General features: G+C 53.2%; 9 protein-coding genes across 9 annotated transcripts; 2 read left to right on the top strand and 7 right to left on the bottom strand.

The window, feature by feature from the left end:
* Nucleotides 1–497: 497 nt before the first annotated feature.
* Nucleotides 498–2,612, bottom strand: PFLUO_LOCUS5676 (uncharacterized protein; the record flags this gene model as incomplete). The annotated part of the gene is made up of 10 exons (XM_073783146.1): nucleotides 498–649; nucleotides 696–1,098; nucleotides 1,156–1,278; nucleotides 1,344–1,687; nucleotides 1,743–1,863; nucleotides 1,913–1,947; nucleotides 2,001–2,267; nucleotides 2,333–2,381; nucleotides 2,436–2,456; nucleotides 2,508–2,612. The coding sequence occupies 10 exons, from the start codon at nucleotides 2,610–2,612 to the stop codon at nucleotides 498–500; spliced, it is 1,620 nt and encodes a 539-aa protein (XP_073639730.1).
* A 393-nt stretch (nucleotides 2,613–3,005) lies between these two features.
* Nucleotides 3,006–4,766, bottom strand: PFLUO_LOCUS5675 (uncharacterized protein; the record flags this gene model as incomplete). The annotated part of the gene is made up of 3 exons (XM_073783145.1): nucleotides 3,006–3,119; nucleotides 3,168–3,968; nucleotides 4,017–4,766. The coding sequence occupies 3 exons, from the start codon at nucleotides 4,764–4,766 to the stop codon at nucleotides 3,006–3,008; spliced, it is 1,665 nt and encodes a 554-aa protein (XP_073639729.1).
* A 629-nt stretch (nucleotides 4,767–5,395) lies between these two features.
* PFLUO_LOCUS5674 (uncharacterized protein) lies at nucleotides 5,396–6,326 on the top strand (the record flags this gene model as incomplete). The annotated part of the gene is made up of 4 exons (XM_073783143.1): nucleotides 5,396–5,444; nucleotides 5,498–5,745; nucleotides 5,804–6,007; nucleotides 6,060–6,326. The coding sequence occupies 4 exons, from the start codon at nucleotides 5,396–5,398 to the stop codon at nucleotides 6,324–6,326; spliced, it is 768 nt and encodes a 255-aa protein (XP_073639728.1).
* Nucleotides 6,327–6,470: 144 nt separating this feature from the next.
* Nucleotides 6,471–7,584, top strand: PFLUO_LOCUS5673 (uncharacterized protein; the record flags this gene model as incomplete). The annotated part of the gene is made up of 2 exons (XM_073783142.1): nucleotides 6,471–6,848; nucleotides 6,901–7,584. The coding sequence occupies 2 exons, from the start codon at nucleotides 6,471–6,473 to the stop codon at nucleotides 7,582–7,584; spliced, it is 1,062 nt and encodes a 353-aa protein (XP_073639727.1).
* A 38-nt stretch (nucleotides 7,585–7,622) lies between these two features.
* On the bottom strand, nucleotides 7,623–8,773 carry PFLUO_LOCUS5672 (uncharacterized protein; the record flags this gene model as incomplete). Its single annotated transcript, XM_073783141.1, has 3 exons — nucleotides 7,623–8,408; nucleotides 8,459–8,613; nucleotides 8,665–8,773. 3 exons carry the CDS (start codon nucleotides 8,771–8,773, stop codon nucleotides 7,623–7,625), a joined length of 1,050 nt encoding a protein of 349 aa, XP_073639726.1.
* A 2,367-nt stretch (nucleotides 8,774–11,140) lies between these two features.
* Nucleotides 11,141–12,397, bottom strand: PFLUO_LOCUS5671 (uncharacterized protein; the record flags this gene model as incomplete). Its single annotated transcript, XM_073783140.1, has 2 exons — nucleotides 11,141–12,332; nucleotides 12,390–12,397. The coding sequence occupies 2 exons, from the start codon at nucleotides 12,395–12,397 to the stop codon at nucleotides 11,141–11,143; spliced, it is 1,200 nt and encodes a 399-aa protein (XP_073639725.1).
* A 2,675-nt stretch (nucleotides 12,398–15,072) lies between these two features.
* Nucleotides 15,073–17,064, bottom strand: PFLUO_LOCUS5670 (uncharacterized protein; the record flags this gene model as incomplete). The annotated part of the gene is made up of 3 exons (XM_073783139.1): nucleotides 15,073–16,432; nucleotides 16,495–16,630; nucleotides 16,701–17,064. 3 exons carry the CDS (start codon nucleotides 17,062–17,064, stop codon nucleotides 15,073–15,075), a joined length of 1,860 nt encoding a protein of 619 aa, XP_073639724.1.
* Nucleotides 17,065–17,593: 529 nt separating this feature from the next.
* On the bottom strand, nucleotides 17,594–19,495 carry PFLUO_LOCUS5669 (the record flags this gene model as incomplete). Its single annotated transcript, XM_073783138.1, has 5 exons — nucleotides 17,594–17,648; nucleotides 17,698–18,614; nucleotides 18,667–18,924; nucleotides 18,972–19,303; nucleotides 19,378–19,495. 5 exons carry the CDS (start codon nucleotides 19,493–19,495, stop codon nucleotides 17,594–17,596), a joined length of 1,680 nt encoding a protein of 559 aa, XP_073639723.1.
* A 1,594-nt stretch (nucleotides 19,496–21,089) lies between these two features.
* Nucleotides 21,090–21,452, bottom strand: PFLUO_LOCUS5668 (uncharacterized protein; the record flags this gene model as incomplete). Its single annotated transcript, XM_073783137.1, has 2 exons — nucleotides 21,090–21,277; nucleotides 21,335–21,452. The coding sequence occupies 2 exons, from the start codon at nucleotides 21,450–21,452 to the stop codon at nucleotides 21,090–21,092; spliced, it is 306 nt and encodes a 101-aa protein (XP_073639722.1).
* Nucleotides 21,453–21,952: the final 500 nt, after the last annotated feature.

Raw genomic sequence — 21,952 nt, 5'->3', positions numbered from 1 at the left:
ATCAGCTAAGGCTGTGTCGCGTGAGGGAGGGAAAGGGGAGGGAGAGAGTAATAGAGAGAAGGAGGAAGAGAATTGGATGAGAGTGAGATCCGACGGAGAATAAGAAAGGGGAGTGTTCGGGGTAGAAGCGCGGTTGGTCTCGGCGAAGCGGAGAAGAAGGATGCGGAGGAAAAGGAAGAAGACGAGGAAGGGAGAGGAAGAGGACGAAGAAGAGGGGAAGAGCCAAGGTAGGATTGCGAGGATGGCACGGTGCCTCGCTCATCCAATCTTACTATTCTATCACGATTCCTCGACACTCACTCTTATGCGAAACTAAAAGATTATCCGATAATCGGATCTTCCAAAACGCGGGGGAGAGCCGAGCCGAATTCCCCACAGCCGTGGGCGGGCGATGTGGGCAGGGCGTGAGTGTACTCGAGGTCACTAGATTCTATGTATCGCGCTGGACTATGATCTATTTATTTCCATATACCCGCGAAAGTATTGCCGACCGTGCATCATCGCTCTTCCACCTCCTCCACCGTCTCCCGCACACCCTTGCTGTCAACAAACCGCTCGATCCGGTCGCGCGGGAGCCACGCATCCGCCGGCATAACGAAGTACGAGACCAGCGCGAGGATAGTCACCGCTGCCATGATGATCGGGGCATCTAGAAATCATTAGACAATTTTCCGGCAAACCAAAATGACACATACAGTTCAAGGTCTGCCCCGTCACGGGCCACTCATACGGTGAGAACAACACGGCCACCACCCATCCATTCCAGAAAACGCTGATGAACTGGAACGGCTTGCTCCACCTCCCCAGACTCCACTGCGGCGTGGGGAACCGTTTCGGAGTGCAGACCAGCCGCCCAAGACAGATGAGTCCATAGGCTGCGGCGCTGGGCACGCCGGCGGCGGAGACGAGCGACGTGAAGGCCACATTCGAGGGGAGAATCGTGCATGTGATGAAAGCCGCGACGCCCCAGACTACAATGACAGCATTGCGCGGCTGGCCTCCATGCACCTGGGAGACCCAGCCCGAGAAAGGGAGCACGCCATCGCGGGCTACGGCGAAGACGAGGCGGGAGGCTGCGATGATGGCGATGGCGGTGTTCTGAAGGCGATGTTAGCAGCGTGGCGAGAACGGGTGAATGGAGAAGATGGTTCTTACCAGCCACAGAGCGAGAATGCAGACCACGTTCATCACGACATGGCCGCCCTTGCCCAGAACAACGGCGTAGAGAGGCACGAACGGTTGAGGGGACCCGAATCCCAGCAGGGTTTCGGCGTCAGGCTGTTATGTGGTCAGATTAGCACTTGCTACGGACAGATAGATGAAGGAAAGAGATATACACTCACCGCGCAGAACAAGAACAGAATAATCGTAGCCAACCCACCGACTCCACTCGCAACGGTACTCCAGAAGATGCCCCGCGCGGCAGTGATCGAGGCATTCTTCGTCTCCTCCGCCACGTGGCCCGACGCATCGAATCCGATCAAGATACCCGCGGTGGCGAGGTATGACAGACACCAGTTCCAGCCCGCGGGGGCGCCGGTGCCATTGTAGGTGGTCATGAAGGCTTCATGGGCCGTGCGGAAGCCCCAGGTGTCATGGGCTCCGATGGGCAGCCAGACCACGTTCATCACGAAGTCTAGCATGACGATCATGGCTGAAAGCCAGAAGACCCATTTGAAGAATCGGGCTAGATGCGCGGGTGAGCAAGGGCGGCAGAAGGAAACATTCAGATGTCCACGTACGAGGAAGGAAGTTCAACAGCGCGGCGAGAGCGAGCAGTACCTCCGTGCAGATCCATTGGACGGCGCGGAACTTGATATCGCTGGTATCCGTGGGGAAGTCGACATTGAACACGGTTAATTCCTGCAACCATGTCAGTCGTGAATCAGGTATACCCGCCAGAACAACTCACGGAAAGCATGTAGTTGGCCGCAGCTTGGGTATTGCCTATAACCCGGATTAGCCTTTCCGCCAAGTGCTACCTCCTCGGGGACTCATACTAGCACAAAACGTCGTCCAAGCGGTGGTACTCCACCAAGCAACAATAAATCCCAGAAGCCGACCGAACCGAGGGCCACCGGCCTCAGCCGCCCAGAGATAGATCGAGCCCGCGGACGGAGAAGCCGAGCACACCTCGGCAATGACGGCAGCAGTAATGAACGTAAAGACCATGGTGACTAGGTAACTCGTCCAGTAGGCGAGATTACCTCCAGCAGCGATACCGGTGCTGAAAGTGACGCGCACACCACCGACGAAGTAGAGCGCCGCTGGAAAGAGGCATGTTGTGTTAGAGGGGGGGGGGTTGGATGAGAGAAGAGGAACAGAAACGTACCAAAGGTGGTTGCGAAGTTCTCGACCAAGGTATACGTCCGGTGAAGGACCTGTCCATAGACTCAGCAAGAGCTGCCGCGCAGATGGTGGAGCTCTTGACTTACCGGCTTGTAGCCCATCGTTCGCTAATAGTCGCGTTAGCAGGCAATTGCTGCACTGGTCAGATCGCTACTTACCAGCAAAGCTGCATCCTCTTTCGACTCGGTATCGCTTCGGTCAACCTCACCCTCACCGTCAACCACCAGGTCATCGCGACCGACAGCGACATCGTCGGGAGCCATATTTGCAGCACGGTAAAAGAAAGTGGAGTGATGGCGAACAGATGAACAGAAAAACCCTCCGAGACTTGATCCGATCGGATCAGATAAAAGCGTTCGGACCGCAGATCTCAACTGATGAGAAAAAAATAGACAATAATGAACGACGTCGGAGGGGTCTGGTCCGCGCAGAGATTTGCCGGTTGGCTTTAGGCTCGGGCAGGTTTTTGAGGCCAGAGCTTTTCAGGTTAAGATGGTGGAGCCGGTGGAGTCCGGCGGGAGCGGGCCAATCCAACTATGGAATTATCAGATTCTCTATGGTAGTCACTCATTCACTCATTCATTCATTCATTCATGGATCTATACAGTGGGCGTAACAGACGTGGCGACTATATACGAAGCCTGGCAGGGCAACGCCTAAGGGATAAGGATGTTGGACTGGATCTCGTCCAGGGTCTCGGTCCATCCTTCAGGGAATGTCCGGCGCTTGAACCAGACCTTCTCCAAGAACTCGATGCCTTTGTCGACATTCTACGACGAGTAAGCCGGCCATCCCATCAGAGAGGAAACAGCACATACCTTGAAGCCGAAGCGTTTGAGCTCATGCATCGTTTCCCGGACGTATCCTTGCTCCTCCTCCTTTCGCGTTTCCTGGCCGGCAATAAACAATGGCCACAAGACCGCCAACTGGCCGACGCCCTTGGAACATTTGCGGATCAGCGTGAGGATGCGAGTAATCAGTGTATCCAAATAGGTGCGGTCGGTGATCCAGCCCGGACGACCGGCGCCAGCCACTTGGTGCAAATGGAGGAACGTCGCCTTCTCGTATGCCTCGATGCATCCGACGTACTCGAGCACATCGGGGAACGGGAACTTGGCTAAGCTGTCATCGTCCAGCTCGCCGAGTTGCTGCAGACTAATGGGGGTGGTGGCGCGCCAAGCGACCAATTTGTAAAACAGATCCTTGTACACTTGATCCTGATGGTCCGGGGCCATGGACCGTTTGTCTCGGGCAAAAACACTGATCGAGGCTTGAATCTCCATCATTCCCGACCAGGAATGCCGCAGCTCAACCAGACGTGGGTCCTCGGGCATGGATGACCCGGACAATGTCGGCGTCCCAAGATTGTATTCCCACCCACCACCTAATGTCTTCCAGTAGTTACCTTCGACCACGGTGCCTCCGGGAGTGGCACAGGCGCCGGCCACATCGACATAGGAAAGGAGGGAGACGAGGAATGAGCGGAGGGGGTGGTTGGACTCGGCGACACGATGGACCTCGCGGGCGGAGTCGCCAGTATGCGGATAGAAGAGACGATTGTAGATCTCGCGAGCGCCTTGGAGGTGTACGGCCCAGTTACCATGCTGGGAGTCCATCATCTGCAGATGGTCAGTTCACTGTCTTGACGCAGAAGGCACCACACAAACCTCGAACAAGCACAACAAGAGGCATGTCGCAAAGTCCGATAGCCCGAGCTGCTGCGCCGGATTCACGTATCGCGTGCGGAATGCCTTGACGACCTCACCGTATTTCCCCATCGCCTGCTGGAAATGCGTGTTCCGCTGCGGTCCCGGCGAGGTGTTGGCCAGGTGTAATGCGCCCAATGCCTGCATCGCGTTGGCGAGAGACGGTGAGGTGTGGGCGAAGTCGGGGAAGTGGGTGCGGTAGGGGTTCATGTTGATGGAGTTATCGTAGATGAGGAGGAGGGTCGAGACTTGGTCGACAAAATGAGCGAAGTAGCGGTCGTCGCGGCGTTGAATGGTCGTTGCGACGAGGCTTGCGGGCGAGACGGGCTGGGCGAACTGGAACTGGGTGGTTTGCGAGACGACGATTCCTTTGCGGTTGTCTTCTTCCGTTTTCATATCTTGCTCAGATGCCTTGTTCCGTTGCTTCGAGGGCTGGGAGGGTGAGTCCCCGTTTTGCGAAGGCCCATACACCTTGAACGTCATCCGGCCCTGGGTACCGTCGCATTCCAGGCCGAGCCGCGTACAGTTCTTGCATGCGGGCGAGGTCTCATCACAGCGGACATGGCGGCGGCGACAGACCGAACAGCCGGTGAATCCCCGATGGTGCCAGCGGCGAACTCGTTTCCTGGGCTCCGACGAGGGGTGGGATTGCGGCTGAGATGATGGTGACTCGGACACGGTCATGGGTGCCACCATCGAGGGAATCTCCATGGGGACACAGGACAGATGAGCCAGTAGGATGGAGACATTGAAGACTCAGGAAAGGAGGTAGGGCGTACCGGTCATTCTCCTGGCGGTGACGCGGTGAAAAGGAAAGGACTGCAGGAAGGGAAGGAAAGGCGGGCAAAAAGTGGAAGTCGAATAATTGCCGGGCGGATGGATGGATGGATCCACGGTCGATTCTTGTTGTTTACACCGGGTCACTGAGCGCAAACTACCAGGATATTCTTAGCCAGTGCGAGAGACTATTTCCGACCTATACAACAAACAAAACACATACCAAGCATTGCTTCCAGGGTATACTATACTCGTGTTCAAAAACGCCCCAAATGCCCGCACGGACAATCGTCACCGGCACGCCACGATGGAGATCGCCTGACAGCAGCCTGGGTGCGTGCGCGTACAGTGACCGAGGGCAGCGTGGTGCCGAGAATCAGTCAAGAAGGCTGGATGGGATTGCTGATGGATGGAGACATCAACTACACTCCGTATGTGGGTGAATACTCGGAATTCACGCCGAGTTCCCCTCCTCGCCAGTGTCAATCATTTACCCCGGACAACTCCTTCACTCTTCATGAACCCTCACTGACACCGTATCTCAACCGTAACTATTCACCATCATGGCTCAACAAGGCTCCAGACTACAAGGCAAAGTCGCCATTGTCACCGGTAGGTACGCCAGCCACCTACTCTGAGTATACCTCATCTAATGCCCCGCACAGGTGGAGGCTCCGGCTTCGGCGCGGCTATCGCGCGGCGGTTCAGCGAAGAAGGAGCTAAAGTGATCGTGGCCGACATCAACGTCGAGGGCGGCGAGAAGGTCGCAGCCCAAGACCCGACTAACCTCATCTTCTATCGCACGGATGTCACCCAAACAGCCGACTGGGAGGCTGTTTTGGACGTGACGTTCTCCAAATTTGGGAGGCTAGACGTGCTGGTCAATAATGCGGGGACGACATATCGCAATAAGGTTGGTTTGCCATTACATTCGAAGGAATAATCTAGATGCTGTGCTGATAGAGAATCAGCCTACGGTGGAAGTGACCGAGGACGAGTGGGAGCGCGTCTTCAAAGTTAACGTCAAGAGCATCTACCTCGCCGCCCATACGGCCATACCACGATTGATCGAGCAGGGCCAAGGCGGATCGATAGTCAACATTTCCTCGACGGGAGCTTCTCGGCCACGACCGGGTCTGGTGTGGTACAATGCCTCCAAGGGGGCCGTCACCAATGTGAGTGATTTACCTCGGTGCATAGTTAGAAGCCAGCTCATCCAGTTTCTAGGCTACCAAAGGCCTCGCCGCCGAGTACGGTCCTCATAACATTCGCGTCAACAGTGTTGCGCCTCTTCTCTCGGGCACTGGACTATTCTCCATGTTCACCGGCATGGAAGACACCCCCGAGAACCGGGAGAAGTTCATTGGCAATGTGCCGCTGGGCCGGCTGACGGAGGCGGATGATATTGCGAATATGTGTCTGTATCTGGCTAGTGACGAAGGCCGGTTCATCAATGGGACGGAGATGGTGGTGGATGGGGGCAAGTGCATTTAATGCGGGTTTATTCGTGACAATTCGTCATTTGATAGATTTAGTCTATTGTACCCCGCATCCACGCTTGACGGTCATATTTCTTTATTCTCGCGATCACTTGCGTAGACGGAGACGCGCATCTCTCACATTTACGGGCAGTGCAACATGGCGTCGAACTTTCACTCGATCCCCGTCATCGACCTCGGCCTGGCCAAATCGCCCTCGACGCGGCCGGAGCTCCTCAAACAGCTTCACCACGCCATCACCTGCGTTGGCTTCTTATACCTCTCCAACCACGATGTTTCGCAGAATATCATTTCCGACCTAAGAGGCGCACTACCCGCCCTATTTGCCCTCGATGAAGCGACAAAGGAAGAGGTCGCCTTGCACAACTCGCCCCATTTCCTCGGGTACAGTCAAGTAGGCTCCGAGACCACCGGCGGGGTGGAGGATAAACGGGAGCAATTCGAGTTTGCAACTGAGCTTCCCAATAATTGGCGTGAAGGACTTCCACTGTATGAACGACTAAACGGACCCAACCAGGTATGTTAGATCCTGTACAAGTGTCGTGGTTTCTTTACTGACGATACTAGAGTGGCCGGCCAACAATGCAGCTCTCCGAGCTATAGTCACGAGATACATCTATGAATTGACGCAACTAAGTGAGCGTTTTCTAATGCTTGTCGCCGAAGCCCTCTCCCTGCCCGCGGAGACTTTGTTTCCGTTCCTGTCAGAGCAGCATCGCCTCAAACTGGTCCACTATCCTGCCTCTGATCCTTCCACTCCGATCGACCAAGGCGTCGGCCCGCACAAGGATTCATCGGGATGGTGGACATTTCTCCTACAGGCATCGCCCCCCGAGGTGAAAGGCTTACAAGCCCTGAATAAAACTGGGGACTGGATTGACGTCCCCGTTATTGAAGATACATTTGTCGTGAATATCGGCCAGGCCTTCGAGGTGGTCACACACGGTGTCTGCAAAGCCACAACGCACCGTGTCCTATCCGGTCCGCACGAGAGGTATAGCGTCCCCTTTTTCCAGGGCGTCCGGGGAAGTTTGACCAAGGATGAAGCTCTGGATACGTTGAGAGAACATTTCGCTGCTACGAAAGATTCCTCTACCGAAGCCGCGGAGGGAGCCAGCATTGATTCAGCTTTCCTTTGTGGTCGGTATGATACTTGGGGAGAGTCACAGCTGCGAACAAAAATTCGCAGTCATCGTGATGTGGGGAGGAAGTTCTATGCCGATGTGTTTGAGAAGTATATCCACGACTCTTAGTCGAGCATGTTCTATACGGCTAGTGATACCATCTGAGCTTAGAACCGCCTGGGCTCAGCAGTCGGCTTATTGCCCACGGCCTTCTCAATCTTCTCCATCACCTCATCCGTCAACTTGTCCGCAACAGCCAGTGCGCGGATATTGTCGAGGACCTGCTCGGGCCGCGACGCACCAGTGATCATCGACGAGATATTCGGGTTCTTCAGAATCCAGCCAAGCGCCAACTGCGCCGTCGAGATACCCAGCTCCTCCGCGACCGGCTTCAGCGCGGCAACCTGGTCCAGCTGGCGCTTCCAGGTCTCGTCGCCCACCGTCTTGCGCAGACCCTGCACATACTTATCCTGCGACTCCGCCAGTCTGGAACCCGCAGGCGGCGCCTCGGCATCATTATATTTGCCCGTCAGAACACCGCCCTTGAGAGGAGAGAACACGGTCAGGCCCAATCCGTGATGCGCCTCGTAGAGCCAGCGGTACTCGCGCTCGACCTTCTCGCGCGCCAGCAGGTTATACTGCGGCTGCTCGACGACGGGGCCGATGAGCCCGAGACGGTCGGCGATCCGCCATGCGTCGGCGATCTCGCTCGCCGTCCACTCCGAGGTTCCCCAGTAGAAGGCCTTGTCGGTGGAAATCAGCTGGTTGAATCCGCGCACCACTTCTTCCATCGGCGTGTCCCGGTCTGGACGATGGGCATACACGATATCCACGTATGGGAGGTCCAGACGCTGCAGGGACAGGTTCATGCCCTCGATGATGTGCTTCCGGGAGAGACCGCCGTTGTTGAGGGCCCGGTTGGGGTTGGCGCCGTTTGCTTGGCCCCAGTTGAGCTGTGCCAGTCAGTCATTGCACTCCGTCGGGGGAGATGTTGCAAGCTCACCTTGGTAGAAATCACCAGGTCATTCTGCTTCCATCCGTACTTCTTGATGGCCTCGCCGAGCACGATCTCCGACTGCCCGCCGGCGTATCCCTCCGCCGTATCAAAGAAGTTGACTCCAGCATCATACGCAACCTTCATGCACTGGAACGCGGTTTCTATCGGGATAAATTAGTCCGAGTTTCTTCACTCCAGGCACTGAAACACACCGTTCCCCACATGCCCACCGTAGGTGAGCCACCCGCCGAGGGAAATCACCGAGACCTTCAGGCCCGTGCGGCCGAGGAAGCGGTACTGCATTTCAGGGAGGTCGGACATGGTGAATGCGTTTTTTCTAGTGATGAAAAGGGGGATGAATTTTGTCAGAAGTGAGGGGAAGAACCAATCTTTAAGTCATTCCACGGCCCATGGCCAAAGCAAGGGCCGATGCGGGGAATGTCGCGCAATGCCGTCAAGTCTTATCCGAATCGAGTCCCCGGGTGAGCTCGATTTAGCCTAATTGGTCCGTTTATTCGTAAAATGGGTTAGGGGGTTCTGGGCCCTTCCATAGCGAAGTAGGAAGGTGGGATGATATAGTTTTGGACTGATTGTTACGGCGGGGTATTCGATATGCAAGAATAAACAGAGGGGAAGCCCCACGCACGGCCTCAGATTGCTTGAATTGACCAGTAAATTCTCTTGTTTGACTCGTTAACTACTTCCAACTTATTCAACTAGCGTCTACCCAATAATTAGATTGAAATGACAATATCAGACTTTCGTTCACATCATGTGTGGAAGATAAGTAAACTCATGCACACGCCGTCGGAGCAGCACCCGGGTCATCAGGATACTCCGGTGTCTGAGTCGGATTCGCACAAGCACAATATTCTGTCTCCTCAGCCTCATTCGCACATACACCGGCCGACGTGGTAGCGCAGAGGTTATCTGTTTGAACAGAAGTAGTCATGCCACGCGGGCAAGAAGCGTAGGGCATGCAGAAGGTATCGACGGTCGACGAGCCAGGAAGAAGGGCCATGCTGTACCACTGGCTAGTGGCGCAGGCGCAGTCGACAGCTAGACAATAGTCAGTGAATCCTTGCTTGATTATTGATTAGCTTTCCATGCTCACCAGTAATGGTGGCAGACTCTCCACCTGCCAACGTGCCCTGATACAATGTAGTAGTAGTATATGGCATCGCGCCATGCGCGCACTCGGTCGTGATCCACGCCGCATTGATCGGGAAACAGGTGGACTGCTCTACACAGTGATCCGGGTGCCACACAGACGGGAAAAACCCCGTCGGGCACTGAATCGGGGACTCGGGCTGGTGGCAGTATGAGATTGAATTTCCCATTGTACAGTCCGTAGTGTAGAGAAGCGTGGACCCGTCGATGCATTGCAGCATTGGGGCCTCCGTCACCATTGACAGTGTCATTGCCTCTGTCATTGTGGCAGGATGTTGCGCTTCGTCGTTCACGGGAGTTGGTTGGGGAATGGCTAATATTGCCAGGATGAAAATGGGGGAGATGCACAAAATTTTGAAGGGGCTCATTTTGTAAAGTTTTCTAGGATGATGATAGAGCAAGCTGAACTAGTTGTTGAAAGATGGTTATTCTAGTCTTAATTCCTCAACCGGTCGATATGTCCTCGGCCTTATATGTTTTCGATGGAATATAGTATAGCTCTTCCTCCTTGAGGTAAAAGGCAGACTTTTAACACGCACAAAAATTAAACAAGTACTCTCTTGAAATATCGCAGCTACAGTCTGATAAAGAAATCTATACAAAGATACCACACGCAACCCATACGACCTTGTGGCAGTTGAGCTATGTAACCCTTTCCAGCACACAAGACGACAAACAAAGATCCTATCTCTAGCAATGTACGTGCAATGATCAAAAGAATGTAACACGCATGGGCTGCTGCTTCCGGGAGGTCTCTGTCAAGGTTAACAAAAAAGAATTTCCGCCGCGCCACCAAACTCCCCTTCCCGTGTCATCCCTAGCTGTCGGGATTAAGACACCTGTGATTGAGGAAGATAGATTCCCCAGCCATGGTATTGGAGCGAGATAAGTTCGTTGCATGTAGTGCAGGCGCGCGTGTGCTACCCTGGCTGGCTGCCGCGAAGATAAAGCATGCGAGACATTGGGACGTTACCTTGGGATTTTGTAAAGTGTGTGAGAGCCATTGTGAGGCCAATTGACTCGGTCAATATGACTCGTCCTATTAATTGTCTCAGATCACCTTTCTCATCCCTGCCTTGTGCCTGTCCTTTCGAGGTTTGTGTTGCATACATAAGCGCCTCATGGGCCTAGACAAGGTCCCGAATCTCTGTATCTGTGCCATTATTTGTAAAATTATGGCTATCTATCAGTATCAGTAAGGACGGTCTTCAAGACCAAAGCAGAAGGCGGAGATAATCCACTTCTAACGAATCCGTGGTATCTTCGATAGAACCAAATAGACTCACACAAAGTAGCATCAGATACTAGGCGGCCTTGCCCTGAAGCAGATACTTGAATACAATCCGATGGAGTCGAGATCTTACTAGTTCTGTTGAAGACTAAAATATTTACAAGATAGACATATTCTTTCAGTCTATCTCAAGTATGTACACAAATGAAAATACCCAAGTCACTGTCCAGCAGAGAAGAAGCCAGCTCCTGTCACAGATGTCCTTCCTGTTAGCAACGCCATTGCATCTAGAAGACATCTAACTTGTGATGCAGGTGGCCATGGTTATAATTGCGTGCATGCTTGCGGGCGTGAACTGGGTTGACAGGTTTCTCTGGCGTATCATTCTTTTCAGCCTGAGAGACCACAGTGGCGGCCTCGGTAACTGTTGTTGTTGTGGACGTGGTACGTATCCTCCCTGTGCTCGTAGCGTAGGGTTCACCCTTGCCATTGACCATGACTATGATATCCTGTTCCACATAAATAATCTCTTGAGTGACCGGATCGATTTCAGCAGAATCAGGAGGTGCATGAGCTTGGTCAGTGGCCGTTGGATCTGTAGCGGTTTTGGCGGTGTTCAGGACATGCAAATCGTTGAGAAGTGGGTTTGGGTCAAGGTCCAAATCAGGTATTGAAAGCGGCGGAACAGTAGGGATACTTGGGACAAGTTCGGTAGTCGTAGTTGGGTGTTCATGCACATTACCAGCGGGCATGGCATATCCCGGACCCCATTCGATGGGCATATTCCCCGGTAGGCCATGGGAATGCATATGAACATTCTCGTGCTGAAGCTGCGGCGGCAAGTCAAGCAGACATTGGTTTTGATCCGTCTCGTCCTGCAGATCAAAGATATCGCAATCAGAAACCATACCCGTCTCATTTGTGCAAGTTCTGACGGCCTCCTGCAGCACGCCGTCATCCCAGGCCTGCAAGTAATCGCCGTGGTACCCAAATCCAGTAGGGTCGCCATTAGAGAGAGTGAAGAACCCCTCTTTTTCTTTGAAGGCGTAGGTGTTCCAGATAGTCTCGTAGAAGAGCGAGACTAGTCGAGTCTCATATCCTTCCGGACAGGTTCCGTCCATGACGAGTGAGGGATAGGCGACATGAGATTTGAGATCTGGAGAATCGACATCTTTACCATTCCAGCACGATGGGAACATCAGTTCCATCCGGATTCCATCGGTGCAGTGCTCATCCAAATAAGTCTTGTTCGGTAGGAAATGGCGGTACAGAGACGGCTCCGCCGCTTTGGCATAGTTCAAGCAGTTGAATCCAAGAGCCTTCTGGCGAAGGGCACGCTGGGATTCCTGGGCGCCCTTCCATAGGGACTTGGGAGGGTCCGGGATTGGCCAGGTGAAGTTGCGCTGGAATGGATCCCCTGCGATCATCCGGAAGCCCTGAGGGAAAGCAGTTATATTCTCTCCGTAAAGGAGGTAGTAGCTGATATCCGAGAAAATCGTCAGTGTATGTTCCCTATCGAGAGCAGCCCACACTTACGCAAGCATGCCTCCCACCTGCTCCACCAATTCGGCATTACCGTTTGGATGCATAAAGTAGAGAGCAGGAGTCCAGTAAGCCGACTTATCTTGCGTCACGGCGCAAGATGTGCAACTGGACTTTTGTAAGGTCTGTTGATTGGAGTTCATACTAAAGCCTGAATATCGTGAGCAAGCCTATATTCCAATCGGCAATTGCTGCTGCTTACTTCCAGCGCCATGAACGGAATGCGCGTGCGATGCGACCTCTCCTGGGTCTATCAAAGGATCCAATCGAGCAACGCCAAGTCGCCCGCGACATGGCAGACGCCAGAAAGCATTGGTAAAGCTGGAAAAGATCGTAAGGCAGGCCAGCAAAATGGCCGCTAGTCGGGTGTTGTGCATCATGCGATCTGCTGAGCCGCGTCCACGAGCTCAATATCCGCGAGAAGGGAGCAAAGTTTTCAAAGTAAAGGGATGATTGCCCTAAAGTCTCGCCACGATTACCGAGTCAACCGGTGTTGGCGTGGGTGAAGTGTTAACAAAACGTGTATGTCTATGAGCAGAGAAGTCGAGGGCTGTGCGACATGCCAATATAAGGGCACGCCATGGGGTTGTCCTTTTATTCAAGACTCCCGGAAATTGCACCCAGGCATATCATGTCGCAGGGGCGAATTCCAGGCGACCAATTAAGCGTCATCAAGACGATCTCATTTGAGATCCCCAGGATCGATAGGGGAGCGCCCTGTCCGAGGAAAGAATGAGCCCTTGCTTCGGGGTTCCACACTTTCCTCCGCACCAAATCGCACGAGGGGATGAACGGATTTAAGTCATGAGGCATGTAACGTCCCATGGAACCGCGTTCTCCCAAAGCAGAAGTAAACAAACAAACGCTTATCACTGCCTAGGGCCCTATGCGACGCAATTCTTCCGCTATTACTTGAACAGGAGACTCAACTCGCTGATCACAGATCGAATTAATGCAGACGGTAGACGGCAGTTGAAGCAAAAGAATAAAATGGAATGGATTTAAAAGAACGACTCTGTATCTGATAGATATAGGTATAGACCCTTCCATTCAGCCCTAAGAAGAAAGAAGGTACAAAGGAACGAAAGGAAGGATTTTAACCAGATCAGGGATCTAGCAAGGCTCAAATCAAACATCGAACAATTTTAAATAGGACCGCAGGGCCATTTATCCTGCGGTCGTTATGAGTAAACCAATCCCTTGACCTCCTCAATATCATCACCTTGCTTCTGGGCAAGCAGGAAATGAAATGAGATGGGAGTGGCAGATCTCATTGACGTAAACCACGCATTGCTCGTAGACAAAGGAAGCCCAAATACTTTCTGGGGAGTTCCATTCTCATCGCAGATTTTGGAACGAACCATGAGTCTCTCCACCGTCTCGGCTTCCCACTGCTCCGCCCGCGATTGGGCGGGGGGTGCATCGTGAAACGGGATATCTTGGTGGGGCTCTCAGATAACCCTGGGCAATATGAACGGGAATGTAGCACAGTGTATTATGCTACAAGCTTACGAATGTCAGCATTTGACTCAGCGTTTAGTCTATGGTGCCGTTTGGCCAAAGAGTGTAACATTTTCAACAGCTGTGAGCCAACGGAAGATATAGAAGCAATAATAATAATAACTTGAATAAAGACCTTGTCATCTTCAATGTGTCCGTGTTCGCTTTTGCGAGTAAGCTCCAATTTCCCAGCCCCCTCCCCTTTCCTGTCCTGACAACCTGTGCACTGATTTCTCCGAACAGCGACGGTCAAAAATATATACTAGCTGAACGCCATACAAACAAACACACGCTAAGTTCTAGACGAACCCGCGCTTTCATCTTAACCCTAAGCTATTCCCAAAAAACACCAAATATCATATCTCATGATGCTCAGCGGAGCTTCAATAGTGAAACAAGGGATCGTGCGCAACCTAAAATCCATCCCCCAACAGCTCCAGCCATGCGGAGTCGACCTTTCATTGAATCGCATTTTTGCCTGGACATCGCACGCCACGATTGACTTTGACAATTCGCACCGGCAGGCGGCTGACACGTCTGAGAAGCGCTTCGACAACAAAACCGGGAGCATAGAATTGCCTCAGGGTGCATATCTCGTCGAATTCAACGAGACTGTTCGCATTCCGTTAGATTGCATGGGTGAGGTTTTTGTGAGATCGTCTCTTTGGCGGTCGGGCATTGCGCTCACAGCTGGGGTGGTGGATGCTGGTTATGAAGGCGCGCTTGGTGCTCTATTGGACATCAAAAACCCGGCTGGGGTTGTTTTGTACAAAAATGCTAGGCTGGGGCAGATTGCATTGCACAGACTTGAAGAGGAGGTAGCGGGTTATAGCGGTATCTATCAGTTTTCGGCGAACAGTCGTGGGCGTGATGGCCAAAGCGAAAGATGACCCAGGCGACGTATGAATGCGTATTGCTTTTGGGGCTTGTTTGATAGAATTGATTGTATTATACTATATGCAGGCTTGCCGTTGAAACATGGCGAAGATAGGTCTAGGGGTAGAACTAAGTTGCTTGTCCATGTCATACTAAGTGTTGCGATAAATGCTAGACCCAATATACAAAGCAGAATATACAAAGCGAAGTAGATTTGTCTAAGACAGTGGCCCATGCCGCATCTATGTCCCACGGCACTTACAGATAATAATGTACAAGTTTACAACACGACTTCGTCAGCTCACGTCTTAACCCCATCCAGCGCCTTCTTAGCCCGATCAACCGTCTCACGAGCCCTCATATCAGAAACATCCTCAACGTCCCTCCCGCCCTCGTTCACAACCTCACGCAGCAGTGACTCCGTTTCACGTAGAGATGACCGTCCTTCTTCGCGGACTTCATCCTCCCAGAACCCGCGTGCGACGTCCCATTTCTTCTGCTGACGACGTAGCGAGTAGATGAGGCCTACAGCTGCTAAGGTGCAGGATTCGTAGATGGAGGCGGAGGGGATGGAGACGTAGGTGAGTGCGGAGAGGGCAGATGTTAGCGTTGTCGTGGAAACGCTGAAAAGAACCAGGCTTTGCGCTAGAGCCTGGAGGGATGGCACGGTGGTTGTGAGGAGTTTGGTGCGGGTGTCCGGAATCTGGGTCGGCCAGGGGGAAGAATTGGAATTGTTGGAGGGTGCAGACTCTGAGGGCGAGATGGGCGGCTGCTCTGCCAACAGACCTGCCTGGTGGTATTTACCCGCAGTCCAGATGACTTCGTGTTCGGAGCGGCGGAGAAATCGCTTCTCCAGTATCTCAGAGGTGATCATGCTCACATCATCAACGCGCCAGAAGAGCTTCCACCATGCGAGACCCCGCCATCGTGGACTGGCAAAGCCAGCCTCGAGGGAGCTGCGCAGTTCTGAATGTGACCGCTCAGCCCAGACGGCAATGCCATGCTCCAAGTCGGCACGCACTGCATCAGACACCACGCCAGTGGTCTGATGCTTGATGGCCTTCTCATCTCGAGCTAGCACGCTTTCATCGGCCGAGTCCAGAAGGGATTCGATGAGAGGCACCAAAGCCGGACTCAATGCGCCATCCTTTTGGACCTGCGAGGATGCAAGCCAATCGATCACCGATTGCACGCCACTGCCGTTCCATCCGCGTTCGTATTCGGAGACGTTCTGCACGGATTCGCGGAACTTATCAAGTGCTTTGCTTGCGCGGTGGATATCCACCAATGAAAGTCGGTCCCTGCTTGCATTCTTATCTGCCACCGGGAGCTCGATCGCTCCGCGGACAGAAGCCACCTCGTTCTTGAGGTCTGACTGGCCGACCAGCGAACTGTACGCTAGTAGCCCATCCACTCCGCTACCACATATAATGCTCCGATGCACAGGGTACCGCACAACGCTATGTCGACCAGACTGCGAGGTCTGGATGGTCACAGTGGGAACGAGGAACGTATCCGCAGTGAGGGTGGTGCCGACAAAGTCCGTTTCAGAGCCGAGCGTACTGACCAAGATCTCCAAATTGCCTTGTTTCAGGATGGGCGATGGGACCGCAATCGTCGGCAGTAGGTCATTCGAGATAGATTCCGAGACTTCCCCGTATCTGTAAGGATCACCGACCCATCAGCAAAAATGCCTAATAGCCAAAAACCAGAAAGCCCATACCGAATCAACAGTCCTTGTGACGTATCAGCGTCGTAGGTCTCGAGGATATCCTCCCAGCTCTGGCGCGGTCGTAACGGGTCAGCGAGCAGCAATCGCACCAGTCTCCGTGCCGAATCCGCATTATCCAACCCAAGAACTGGATAACGTAGAAAAGAAGTCAGCGTCCTGATCTTAGGAAGAAAAGAAGATCATCGTTTGATACTCACCAGCAACACGAATAAGAGGCGTCTCAGATTCCAGTCCGCGCAGAGCAAGCTGTAGCCGACTCAGGCTCACCTGCTCGATCGCCGCATCGCGCACCCCCTCCAGCGCGCCGTACAGCTCCTTAAACCGCGGCGGGACCGCCTTGCCTGCACTGACGATAGGCGATGTTGAGAGAGGACGAGGAGCAGGAATTGCAGCGGGATTCAATGGGCGATGAGCAGTGTTGGTCTTTTCACCGCGGGCGTAATTGTTGACGCCGGCACGCGTCGACAGCCGTCTCCATGTCGCGCAGGAGGGACAGTAGAAGACACTGTCTAGTGGACGCGACAGGCTCTTCGCGAGCAGGCCGCGCAGTCGGGGAGGCATTGATTGGGGGAGAGAGAGGGAGTGGAACAAGGTTGGTTGAAGATCGGGAAAGGAAGTGCAAGAGGCGGGAAGGCTTGGCGGCGATGGATCCTTGGCCCACTCTCGATAAACACCTGACGAAGAACAACAATAATGAAGAACAACCACCAGTTCTAGAAGTGGACGAACGTGACTATGAAAGCTAGTACTTTCGATTACTGGTCGATAAGCCGGGCTGGCGGTCATGAAAGTCAAAATTGGTTTTTTTATAATCCTCGTCTATGGGATTCGGTCAACTCCAGCCTACAGCAAAGGTCTGCTCCAAGGCGATACACGCATGATTAACGAAGCCATCCAGTGGACAGCCCAGGGTGGGCTACGTAGGGCAGGTCGAGGTCCATAGCCAAGTGTGGAGGATAGATAGGGTATCGTATCGATCGTGACGTGGCAGAAGGTGGGTGCGCTGGACGACAGGGAAGGAAAGAAGAAAGACAAAAACATGTGCATAGATCGTGTCATAAAGTCAACTCAGCCCACGCCCCTAGCCGTCTCAGGCCTCCCTGGCGGCATCGCGAGGGCGACGACCTCGGCCCGCTCCGGCAGTCCTGAATGGAAAGGTTAGATGGTTCAACTTTGGAAGATGGCAAAACTTACATGCTGATTCGTCTGGCCACGGTTGCAAGTCCAGTATCGTTCGCGGCCTCACGTTCGGCACGCTCCAGTGCCGCGCGCCGGTCTTCTTCGGTCTTGCGGATGACCTCCTCCTGGGTCGGCGGCAGACGCTCATTTTGAATATCCACCATCCGCGCATCCTCGAAGTTGGTAATGGCCTGTTTGATGCCCTCTGCACCCAGCATGAGGGTGCCAGCCGGAAGACGACCGCCGGCCGCTGTCTTCAGTTCCGACACACTCTCAGACTGCTCGCGCAGCACTTGGAAGACCCGGGAGAGACGGCCAATGGCAAGAATCTTGTTTTTGATTGCCCGCCGCTTGAACTCGCTGACATCGACACCAGCTTCGGGGATGGACTCAATAGGCTCGGGTGGACCAGGAGGCGATGCGGACGTCGGCGTGTCGTCCTCCAATTCCTCTTTGGAGCAGGTGTTGAGGATGGCGATGAGCATGTCGGTGATCTTCTCTCCGACGAATGGCAACGACCAGGTGAAGACATCCATGAAGTTTGGCAGCCAGTACGGGTGCGGGGTGCAGTTGAATTGCCGGATGTTCATCACGTTGTTCTCGTACTTGAGAACGGCCGCCTTGTTGTTGTACACGTCGAGGTAATTGGGCGCACTGAAGATGGTCATCACGCTGGGGAAGCCGGTCGTCCGCGTCTTTCTGTACATGCGGTACCCGGCGTCCTGCGCCTCGTGCGCTCGGATGATGGACAGCAGGTTGTTCTTTTCCAGAAACGCGCAGGCTGCCGGATACGAGAAGAAGTAGGAGCAGCCACGAACGCTGTTATGGATGAAGAAATCACCCGTCTTCTCTTGCCCGAATTCCTCCAGAGGGTCTGCCCAGAGAATGTCGCACATGAGCCCATGTGTCGGGGGTTCTCGGAAGCGATCGATCTGGGGTAGATGTCAGTGTGAAGCGCGCGGCATATGGTTGCGGTCTACTTACTGCCTTGATGTCCTCCAAAGTGTGCAATTCCGGACTGAGGCCGCCGTGGATGCAGAGGAACTGCTTGTTCATAACCGCCGCCAGCGGCAGGGAACAGAAAGATTCGATGCAGGCCTCGTAAATCCGCTCGCTATACTTGTGCTTGCATTCCAGCTTGAAGGTGAAGTAGTCCGTAAGATGTCGGCACTCGTGATTACCCCGGAGCAACCAAAGCGAATCCGGGTACCAAATCTTCAAGGCCCAAAGATACAGGACACACTAGACGCTGTGAGCGATGATCAGATGAAAGGGCCGGGACCACATACCTCGATGCTGAAGTATCCACGATCCACATAATCGCCCAGGAACAGGTATCTTGTTTCCGACGGGTCGCCACCGACCTCAAACAATTTCATCAAATCATAATATTGGCCGTGGACATCGCCACAGACGGTGATGGGCGCATCCATCTCGAGCAGGTTCGGCTCGGACTTGAGAACCTCTGTGCCTGCGTGAATGATCCATAGTGCCTGTTCCTCGGTGAGACGGCCTTCGCGATAGAGGTGCTGCTTCAGGTACTGGAGGTTCGGCTTGGATGGGTCATCGGGCGACCAGAACATGTCGTCCGGGGGTGTGCTTAGAGCGGGAGCTTGGACCTCTGGGCAGCACAGACATCCGTTAGCGATGGATTTTCTTGCAAAAACGACCGAAGGGTGCTGCAGGTGTTGTTACCTTTGACCACGCGCTCCAGCGTCGACACCTGGGAGCCATCCTCCATCGTGTGCAGGGAGAAGTCGATCTCTGGGACCGGCTTCTTATTGGCCACGGCATGTGCGAGAGTCCGATCCATATTGGGTGGGCGTTAATGGATGAAGGGGAGGGGAAGTTGTCAAAAGGGCGATCGGAGATGGGGAGTCGTGAAGAGAGGGGCGAGCGAGATCGCGCGGAGACCCAGTGGCCCGGGGGAAGTTAAGCGCAGGAATGGAACTCCCGGAGGGAGGGAGGGACGAGGAAGGAGGGAAGAAGACCCGGGTGAGATGCAGAAAGTCGATGGATGGCAAAGGAGAAAGAAGGTCGCGTGGAGGGGCAAAGTGTGTTGTGAAGAGAATCGAGAACAAACAGGAGAAAGCCCACACCAAATCTCGGCCCCAGGCCCCAACCGCGGGCAGATCTGCACGGATGACACAGTCCATAGGGCATCCGTCCGATCTGCCTCATTCCTTCCCCATTATTTATTGTTAGTATGTACTCTATTCTATACATCAGTGAACATATTCGATTAGCCCTCTGGATTTGTCATGGTGACCTCGGCCATCATACTACTACCCGCTCGGGGTTACACGGCGGTTCTTCGATGAGACCCTCCAATTAACGGAGGACTATATATATAGCCAGGAACACCATACACTTGATCCTCAGAAATCATGTATCTGTGGCTGGTACTCGCCATCTGCTCGACCGGAGAGTCGTTTGCCACTCCATGCATCTACCAGTCCTACAAGTGCGGCTCGGCGCTGGTCTCTATTGACGGTAAAACACCGCCATTCAGCTCGCGGACCTGCTGAATTGACTACCATTTAGAATATACCGTTCCCGAACTGGTCGCCGCTGTCAATCAGACTCTCTCAATTCCCCCGCTCACTTCCACGCAACTCCTGCAAGTACTCTATCGCTGCATTGATATTAAGGGCAGCATCACCGGCAACTCATTCTGTATCTCTGGGTGCTTGGCTTCGGCGAATATGACCATGGATGACCAGTGCAGCATAACTCCGCCGACGAATGGGACAGTTACCGTCACCGTTACTACAACCGTCACGAAACCGGTACCGCCATGCTGTTTCACTCTGTGTAAGACGTTGTGCTTCGGCAATCACTATTGTGATTTGGAATTGGCTCCCATAATGGCTCCTGCTACAGTGACTCTATATTAGTGCTGATTTGCGAAACCTCTTATTGTCAGTTCACTTGGTATACCACATGGTGATGATAAAATGAGTACTCGTAGTCGTTTCCCTACTCGTTTGATTGAATGGATGATATCGTGATGTTGCTATCCGGAGTACACCGTACGGACGCTTTCAACAAGAAGCAATAGGAAGATTCCACCAAACAGAGATTTAATTAAATATTGACTACCTAGTATATACCAAAGCATTGGTCTTAAATCTCTGTTTCGTTCTTTTCAGCCCCCCATCCAAAGACAAAACCCAATCAAATAAGCTAACAAGTGTAAAACAATGAGCGAATACCTCCTGGTCCACCAAAATTGACGGCTCGCAGACGGCCTTTTACTGGCGGACTCAAAAGGGGGCAGCAACGGGGGCAGTGCCACGAGGAGCGCAAAACCAATTCCACAACATCCAGGCGATGACCACATTGGTCAGTAGCCAGTCCAGCAATTCATATAGAGAACAACCGGGGAGATCACCTGGCGTAGGGCGCTACAGGATACATTGGTCGTTGCGCGTGCCGGGCTTGGTGTCGCAACCGGCGAAGCAATACGAGTTGCCGGTGAGATCGCCTAGAATATCGTAACAGTGGAATATGGTTGCGGACAACTCGGCGGTCGTCAGGACTGGGATAGAGGCTGTGTCATTGACGGCTGCTATCAACTGAGCAGATGTATAGCCTATGGATTTCAAGAGAAGTAAGTTAATGATATCGAACAATAATAGAGACTGCCTACTGTAAGGAGCAGCAAGCAGCACAGAGCCGCACTTTAGCGACTGGTACTCGCAATTGGCAGCCTGCTGGGCATGCGCTCCGGCCAGGAGAAGACCCAAGAATGTAACAAATTTCATCATTTTGGCGTATACGGTGCTGATAATAAATTAATCGACTTGAACTCTGGCAGATGCGATGGACCAGCAATTAATGCCAGTGATGGCAACGGCCTTTTTATAATTAGCCATAGCTGTCTAGTGTGCTCCATCTTGGCTTTCAATGTCACACTCAAGATACAACTGTCTCGGAGGCTTTGGGTACTTCTGGTGTTCTCGGTATGTTGGTTTGTTTTCCATAAGAGTGTTTAAATGCACCGAATGCTTGTGATGGCATTGAAGTTGGGTTTAACTTAAGGTTGACGGCTTAGGGGCCGATAAGTAGTCAACTTTAACAACTCGTTACACCAGACCAGGCACTTCACATGCATCCATATATCATTATAACGTCGCACAGCCAAGACCCTCCTTGGGAGACCTTGTACTTCCTCGTCGGGGGGAATTGATATAAAGCTCGGAAGGATAACGTGCCTAAAGCGACGTTTGTTTCTGTTAAATCTCTCAGTTGGATTTTCCCATACTAA

Source organism: Penicillium psychrofluorescens (genome assembly GCF_964197705.1).
Source record: "Penicillium psychrofluorescens genome assembly, chromosome: 3".
Taxonomy (NCBI): domain Eukaryota; kingdom Fungi; phylum Ascomycota; class Eurotiomycetes; order Eurotiales; family Aspergillaceae; genus Penicillium; species Penicillium psychrofluorescens.
Note: the sequence above shows the minus strand (reverse complement) of the source record. Positions and strands in the feature narration are given on the sequence as shown.